At 38.6% G+C, this 7,752-nt stretch overlaps 2 protein-coding genes and 3 non-coding genes across 6 annotated transcripts; 1 reads left to right on the plus strand and 4 right to left on the minus strand.

The window, feature by feature from the left end:
- Positions 1 to 1,482: 1,482 nt before the first annotated feature.
- rps11 (ribosomal protein S11) lies at positions 1,483 to 4,052 on the minus strand. 2 transcript variants are annotated; one of them, XM_032537925.1, is made up of 5 exons: positions 3,944 to 4,052; positions 3,294 to 3,434; positions 2,982 to 3,057; positions 2,123 to 2,252; positions 1,483 to 1,678 (listed from the first exon to the last, which is right to left on the minus strand). In XM_032537925.1, exons 1-5 carry the CDS (start codon positions 3,956 to 3,958, stop codon positions 1,555 to 1,557), a joined length of 486 nt encoding a protein of 161 aa, XP_032393816.1. In that variant the 5' UTR covers positions 3,959 to 4,052; the 3' UTR covers positions 1,483 to 1,554. The 2 variants fall into 2 exon arrangements, with proteins under 2 accessions (XP_032393816.1, XP_032393814.1); XM_032537923.1 differs by having other exon boundaries at positions 3,922 to 3,966.
- LOC116703806 (small nucleolar RNA SNORD35) lies at positions 1,785 to 1,868 on the minus strand. The gene has a single exon (XR_004335509.1). It is a non-coding gene; the product is annotated as a small nucleolar RNA SNORD35 (small nucleolar RNA).
- Positions 2,377 to 2,460, minus strand: LOC116703822 (small nucleolar RNA SNORD35). Its single transcript, XR_004335523.1, has one exon. It is a non-coding gene; the product is annotated as a small nucleolar RNA SNORD35 (small nucleolar RNA).
- On the minus strand, positions 3,145 to 3,228 carry LOC116703821 (small nucleolar RNA SNORD35). The gene has a single exon (XR_004335522.1). It is a non-coding gene; the product is annotated as a small nucleolar RNA SNORD35 (small nucleolar RNA).
- Positions 4,053 to 5,236: 1,184 nt separating the features above from the next.
- LOC116703270 (apoptosis regulator BAX) lies at positions 5,237 to 7,639 on the plus strand. The gene is made up of 6 exons (XM_032537909.1): positions 5,237 to 5,441; positions 6,251 to 6,299; positions 6,716 to 6,874; positions 6,953 to 7,088; positions 7,203 to 7,307; positions 7,420 to 7,639. The coding sequence occupies exons 1-6, from the start codon at positions 5,411 to 5,413 to the stop codon at positions 7,516 to 7,518; spliced, it is 579 nt and encodes a 192-aa protein (XP_032393800.1). The 5' UTR covers positions 5,237 to 5,410; the 3' UTR covers positions 7,519 to 7,639.
- Positions 7,640 to 7,752: the final 113 nt, after the last annotated feature.

Below are 7,752 nucleotides of genomic sequence, written 5' to 3' on the forward strand. Positions count from 1 at the left end.
TTATGTCAAAGATACTGATAACTCAGCTGATGAATAGGTTTCCAACATATTCATGGTTGTAATAATACAGTAAATACCTGCATTGTGCTCTTCTTTAAAACAAGGCTACATATTAGGTTTACTAGAACTGTACTTGTGTATCTTTATTTCAATCACACAGATATGTTATTAGTCTCAAATGTATTAAAGGAAAACCAGACTAGAAAAGGGATTTTAGGATAACAATTTTCCTCCTAATTATCATCTAATCACGTTCCTGATTGTAAAGTTAATTATAGCCTATGGTCTGATACATAATCCTCAGTTATTAAAATATAGTATGTAAATGAGAAACTCTTTAAACCCCAGCCATGTCAAAAAATTAAGTCATTTGAGATAATTATAGGCTATTACATGTAACAGACATTATCACAAATACTAGTAAAATATGTCTGAGGTTTCACTTCAAGTTCAAAAGGTTCAACAATTAGACGAAGTGGCTACCTTGATGCCTCGTGATGGATATGATTCCACATCAAACAGTCATATGTCGCCATCTTCTGGACACATCACATTTGTGGAAAAAACAAATTGTGAAACACCGGGAGGCGCTGTGGGTACACCTGGCAACCCCTACCAATTTGATGACTTACACACTCGATATTGTGGCCTGTGTACTACCTCTTGCCAGTTATATCACACATACAGTTTTCTTTACATCGGTTAGTTTTGCTCCCAATTTAGCAAATTATATAAGGGGAATAAACTAAATCACCTTTAACATCGGAGTAAGTGTGAAGACAATGAATTTGACTCTGTTTTTTTGTGGCTCTCCTAACACGTACAACAAAACCATAAACATGTTGATACCATGTACAGATATAGTTGCTTATAAAGAAAAGTGTATACATAGTTTAATTTTAATCTGACTGATCAGTGTATAAGGGTGGAATAAATGGTGAAAGTTTGGGTTTACCTGCAAATTCAGGGAATCACGGCACATTTTGGTGATACCAAGCTTGGACGGCTTTTGTAAGATTGTTGGTAATAGGGTGTTGCATTTGTTAAAAAGCAAACCGTTCAATAAACCAATTCATCACAACATCCAAATCCAAATCCACGAGTAAATTAATCTGTGTACATCATGGGCGTTTCTACCTTCACATAAGTTTCTGTAGGTTTAAAAAGGAACATACACTGGGTGGGCAGTGATAGGCCTTTCTGATCTCAATTTGCCAATTGTAGGTTGATTGTCATGCGCCTAATACTAGGACAAATACATTTTACTTGAAAAGCTAGTTAGCCAAAAGAATTGACACCAGATATTTAATTGCTGCCCTTCAGCATTTGATTTGTGTTTTATAAATCTCTAGATTTAATTACTAAGATTTATTTGTCTCAATAAGGGCAAACCAATTGCCACACAACTGGCAATATGTAGCCTTTCACCATTTATGTTTATGCACAAGCAAAAGACTAAATACACTTAAAAACCAAAAAAAACATTTAAACAATGTTTTCTTTATTTGACAGTAAAACAAGTTAGCAAACAGCAGCTTTCCTGTTCAGTCACACCTAAAACTTCTGGAACTGCTTCTTGGCTCCAGCCGCCTTTGTCACTTTGAGGACGTTGAATCGCACGGTCTTGCTGAGCGGTCGGCACTCTCCGACAGTGACAATGTCTCCAACGGTGACGTCTCTGCAGAAAACACCACAAATCAAAGATTTTAAAACGAGGTAGGGGTACCTCTGTCCTAGACAAAGCTAATTAATATTAAGCCATGTTTGAGCAGGAGATGTTCATCCAAGCTGCATCAGTGTTTGCCAAAGGCAGTGTCGTCAGAGCTTCTTGAGCTTGGAAGACCATCGTGAGAAAAACATCACTTGCAGCAAGTTATATATAATCTATAATCTCATTTAGGCAGACAGAACTCTTCTGGTGTGGGGCAGGTGTAGGGTCTGTAGCTTTAAACATAAGTGAAATTAACCCAGACCTCAAATTTGGCTGGGGCGTACAAATTACCGCACCATTTTAAAGACCTTAACCAAATGTATTGTGAAGCTAAAAAAGATTGCCATAACAATTTGACTGTTCCACATTTGCAACAACTGTAGGAATCTTAAATTAAAAGCATTTGAGTACCTGAAGCAAGGTGACAGATGGACAGAGATGTTCTTGTGCCTCTTCTCAAAGCGGTTGTACTTGCGAATGTAATGCAGGTAGTCACGTCTGATAACAATGGTCCTCTGCATCTTCATTTTGGTAACCACACCTTTAGACCAGACAAAAGGAATTGTAATATCACAGTAGTGTCTATCAGTTTCATATGGGAATATTAAAATCACAAAGGTTTTCTATGGCCATTGCAGTGAACCCTAATAACTTTATTGGACCACTCCACTACATCAGTGTTGCCATTAGGCAGTGTCGTCACAACCCAGAGGGCTTGGAAGACCATCGTGAGAAAAACATCATTTGCAGAAGAGTGACACGAAAAAGGTACATCAATATGAAGTTTGTAGTAAGTTACCCTGTAAAGACACTGGTTCTGGCTTTGATTTCGTCACCAATCACCTGTACAAGGATATGTTATTTTCCGTCAGTTTTTTTTCTTTTCTCTTGGTTAAATACAAGGTGAACAATTTCCCTGATGTATCAATACTTAGTGCCAGGATGGACATTGATACCCATGTAGTGCTGGAATTGAGCCATTTTACACTCACATTCAAGACTTGATATCTAACTGCACACTTAATGTCAAAAGTAGCCAAAGGTCTCACCAAAGTAACATTAAGTGTGCTACCGTTTTGCCATTTATATTTCTTTAAGTGTAAGATAATGCGAGTATCCTAAGTGCAGTTTTGTATACTTTTGATTATAGATAGGTTATGTACTTTGTATGCCATTTTATAAGAGTGTGGTGTTTAAATGATCACGTTCTGTTGCAGCTTCCCAGACCAGTGCCAATGAGCTAGTAACGACTAGTGTAGTGTTAACTTACCAGAGAGGATACGGCCACGAATGGAGACATTTCCAGTAAAGGGGCATTTCTTGTCAATGTAAGTGCCGTCAATAGCCTGGTGAAAACAATATATGGTTATATATTCCGTAACGTTAGTTATAAAAAAATAAAAATAAAAGTACTAAGTCATATTTGAACTAATGTGACTGCATCAGCATTGCCAAAAGGCATTATCGTCAGAACCCTGAAGGCTTGGAAGACCATCGTGAGAAAAACATCATTTGCAGCTAACAAAGAAAAGCGTAGGTTTCCTGCATTAGTTTGAATAATTTTCTAGACAATTCAAGTTACCTCTCTTGGGGTTTTGAATCCCAGTCCCACACTTTTGTGGTAGCGGGGGAGCTTTTCCTTGACCTCCTTGCCACCATCAGCGACCAGAACACGCTTCTTGTTCTGGAAGATGGTGGGCTGTTTCTGATAGGCCCTCTCGGTCTGTGGAACAAGACGATAAAAAAAGTTAACTGCGTGTTAGGTAACTCCGCCACAGAACCACACTTTCTACACTGAACGATTCGTGAACACCGCCCGGCCTCGCTAAGTTAACGCTAGCTTTTAGCTAGCAATTAGCGACTTCCTCCTCTTATGAAAGCCTAAAACCGCCCTTAACTGAAATTACATTTAAAATACATTATATTACAGTTCGATGGGAATAGTTACCGTTGCAGTAGGGTTATATAAAAAGCAAGGTAATAATAAGAATTAAGCGGTAACATCTGCTAAGTTAACCGAGTTAGCATCCCGGCTAGCTCAACGTTACACGAGGGTTTGCAGGTCGGCAACAACAAATGTCAAATAAAGAAGCCTCAATTTGGGTTGAAATGGCTTATGGCTGTGTATGAACAGCATATAAAGGCACACACTAAACAGATCTTGCTAAATGTGTTTATTAAAAGTGTAAAAAATAACGTTTTAAATTCACCACGCCGTTTTCCTGAACGTACTTGTGCATCCGCCATCTTTGCCTGCCGAGTCGTAAAGAGGCCTGAAGATGCGCACGACGAGCTGAAGACTACGAGGCACAGGAAATGACGTTTACCAAAAGGCGAGGCTCCGAGCCCAAACAATGAGCACCCTTTTATATTTTAAAGATTCTCTGGGTAAGTTAAATTGAACTATTGATCTCAGTGTTTATTTATAATGATTAGATACGTTATGTTTTCTATGTAATTTACTTTGAATGATGTAGGCTATTTTATTTTGCTTGTATGCTAAGAATGTCCATGATCTGCTGAATTTTGTATACAACTGTCACTGAGCTAATTAACAGAGCCATAATCAAGATCACCTAACACAAGACACTTTAAAACATTGTTGGGAAAATGCAAATAACGAAAACAAAAAGGTTTGGATGGTTAGTGACACAGAAAGCAACATAACTTGAAATAGATTGATTAAACTTTAGTTTAACAGTACTTTTGCTAGTTATAACTCCACGGATACTTCCTGATGCAACAGTAACATTATTAGAAAAAAGAACAAGGATAGGAAGCTTATTATTAATTAGCATATATTGAAAGTTCACAATTCCGTCCAGCTCTACGCAGATGCATCAAAGAGTTTAGTTGGTAAAATATGAGTTGCTTTATTGTTCCAGAATCTAATTTTAAAGTAGGGGGAAAGGATTAATGATAAATTATCAGTCTACACAGGAGAAATGCTTGCAATATTTTTGGCAGTACAGTGGATAAAAGATACAAGAGCACTGAGAACAATCATTTGTTCACACTCAAGCTGATCCCTAGCTCTGCAGCATAGCCATGCAGACAGCAGACCAGACATTCTGATTGAAGTACAACACAAACATTATGCAGCATTCAAATGCTGGGTCTTATGTTTTGGGTAATATTCCTTGTGGATACCGGTGCATATTGGTATCAAAGGAAATAAAAGGGCAGATGAGGTTGCAAAGGAGGCAGGATAGAGCATAGCATACTATAGTGTCAGAAATATGAGGAAGAAAGAAGGGATTTGATTCAAAACTTCATAAAGATAAAAGTAGGCTAGCCGCCAGTGTGTTGACATATTCTACAAAATATCTCAAGAAATGAGTGTTATAGAGTACAAGCCTATATATTAGTATCTTAGACATAGACAATTACATATGATTGCAAATAGCCCTTTTTTTCTTTTTTAAGATTGTAAGCCAAGAGGTTAGATATTCCACAATTTATACCAGTTGGCGGCGGTAATGCACCAAATCGTTGTTTGTCAAACAACAACAAAAAACTAAACAAAGAAGTATATGAGCGCATGACTCTCGTATCAGAGCCCGTGGGATTGGTTATGTTTAGGATAAGAATATCAGGGCGAGCCAATCAGGGTTGAGTCTTTCCCTACAATCCTGCAAAAAAACTCGCAGCCCGTCTACGTTCTTCGCTTGTACGGAAGCGCTGTTAGACAACAACAAGATGGCATCACACCCGGGAGGAGGCGACCAAGGTACTAGCTAGCATCAGCTAAAGAAATTGACTGTGTCATTGTCGCCAACAGTGTGGTAGACACAGATAATACCACACAATTTATCAACTAACTATTGTTTTCTGGCTGTAGCTTGTTTGCTTGCTAGTAGTAACTTTAGCTGAACTGATGTTAGCTAGATGGCTAATCTTAACGTTAGCTGTATGGTATGTTAGCTTGCATTTTCTCTGCGGTTAGGTAACGTAAACGTTAGCTTGGTTAGCAGATGGCTGTACAAGAGTGAGTTGGCAAGTATTTGAACAAACCCGAAACAGATATCAGGAGACCAACGTTACGTCCTTTTAGACCGACAATATGAAAGTCTCCTCGGTTTTCTCAGGCTCGGTAACGTCAGTCGTCCGATTTTATGTAGCTAAAGTTAGCCACAACATTGACTGACTTCGGTAAATTGATTTAGCATAACGTAACAGTAAGTTAACAACTAACGTTAACAGACTGTGGACATTATGTGCTGCTTTTGTATACAGCAAATGTCTTTCGCAAGGTTCTTTTACTGACGAACACAACTGATACAAAGCGTAAAGCACAAGTGCAACGCTATACATTTGCAAACACATGATTAACACTAGAATGTTTTCTTATCCGTTATTTCAAGTGTGGCTAATCTAAGTAAACTCACTTCTAAGTGGGGCATCAGATTCAGATTGAAGTGACGGTAAACATACAGTTATACTGGCACACATACTTCAATTATTCACTGATTTCTAATATGAGATAACTGCGTTTGGTATCAGCATGAGTATGATTTAACACTGACCTTTGTCTTTCAGGCAATACTAAAGACCAGTTACGGGAAGTAGGAGTCATTTTGTTAACAGAGTGAGTATATACTATACAGTTGGGCTCCTCATTATTGGTCTGGACAAGTAGAGCTGCAAAGATTAATCGATTAGTTGTCCACTATTAAAGGAATCTCCAAATGTTTTGATAATTAATTTGTGTCATTTTTTGATGAAAGAAGTAAAAATTCTTTGATTCCCCAATTCTTTAATGTGAATATTTTCTAGTATATGACAGTAAACTACATATCTTGAATTTATGGACCAAACAAGACATTTGGCAATGGCATATTGGGCTTTGTAAAACACTGATCTGAATTTTCACCGTTGTCTGACATTTTATAGACCAAACACCTAATTATTTAATTGAGAAAATAATCAACCATTAAATATTAAGTTGTAGCTCTAGGCAAATAAGTGGGATCCCACTTCATTGCTATCTGTCTTTGTGAGTAGTTTCATCTTCAAGCGGGTTCAGCGTCATGGAGACAGCAATACTGAACTGACCAGGGCCCAGCTGGGTGGAGGAGAGCTGTGCGACCCAAAGCATAAGGAGCTCGCCCAGTGCCTGCAGCAGATTGGAGATGAGTTGGATGGAAATGTAGAGCTCCAAAGGTGACCTACCTGTCCGTTCCACTAATAATAACTGTATAATTAACATGTTTGTAATCGCTACGTTTTTTTTTCCCACAGGATGATAAACAGCTCATCACTTAGGCCCACAAAAGACACGTTTTTGCAAGTTGCCCTTGAGATCTTTTCAGATGGAAAATTCAACTGGGGCAGGGTGGTTGCACTGTTCTACTTTGCATGTCAACTCGTCATCAAAGTGAGTTTAGTAGCTCTGTTGCATCTCACCTCATTATAAAAATAAAACAAAGTTAGACACATCTGTATTATGGAATTATGATTGAATAACAAATACCCCTTTACACCTTCTCAGGCTCTTGTGACCAAAATTCCTGATATCATTAGAACAATAATCAACTGGACCATGGAATACCTCCAAGAAAATGTGATCAACTGGATCAGGGAGCAAGGTGGCTGGGTAAGAAGCTAGCTAAAAAATGCTGTTCAAACTCATTAAATAGTAATTGAGCTTCTGCTCCTGATTGCTTGTATGACACAGGCTAATATTTGGGTCTGTTCATGATTTTTAGGAGGGCATTCGATCCCACTTTGGCACACCCACATGGCAGACGGTGGGAGTTTTCTTGGCCGGTGTACTCACCACTGTTCTTGTCATTCGCAAGATGTGAGGGGTTTGTGAAGAGATAATGAAGAAGAAGTACGCCTGTGGGAAATGGGGACTAGAACGTGAAAGAGAACAGAAGTTATGGCAGAGTGAACAAGTTGAACAGGAATGAGCTTGTATTTGGACGAGCCACTCTTTGTTTCTGCCTCCATTTCATTTCCAAGGATTGGGAGGTAGACTAAACGCACTATCGCTCCCATGATTCCTATGCCACTGAGGAAGTGAGCCCAACGTGGGC

Source organism: Etheostoma spectabile, chromosome 15 (genome assembly GCF_008692095.1).
Source record: "Etheostoma spectabile isolate EspeVRDwgs_2016 chromosome 15, UIUC_Espe_1.0, whole genome shotgun sequence".
NCBI classification, from domain to species: Eukaryota; Metazoa; Chordata; class Actinopteri; order Perciformes; family Percidae; genus Etheostoma; species Etheostoma spectabile.

Bases quoted from the DNA above. Each gene is read 5' to 3' on its own strand.
- rps11 (XM_032537923.1), bottom strand. From the start codon at position 3,951: ATGCACAAGTACGTTCAGGAAAACGGCGTG. The intron at 3,058-3,293 runs GTAACTTGAATT...TGTTTTCACCAG, and splicing joins GATTCAAAACCCCAAGAGAG to GCTATTGACGGCACTTACAT. The intron at 2,253-2,981 runs GTAAGTTAACAC...TCTGGTCTAAAG, and splicing joins TCGTGGCCGTATCCTCTCTG to GTGTGGTTACCAAAATGAAG.
- LOC116703270 (XM_032537909.1), top strand. From the start codon at position 5,411: ATGGCATCACACCCGGGAGGAGGCGACCAAG. The intron at 5,442-6,250 runs GTACTAGCTAGC...TTTGTCTTTCAG, and splicing joins CCCGGGAGGAGGCGACCAAG to GCAATACTAAAGACCAGTTA. The intron at 6,300-6,715 runs GTGAGTATATAC...CTTTGTGAGTAG, and splicing joins GGAGTCATTTTGTTAACAGA to TTTCATCTTCAAGCGGGTTC.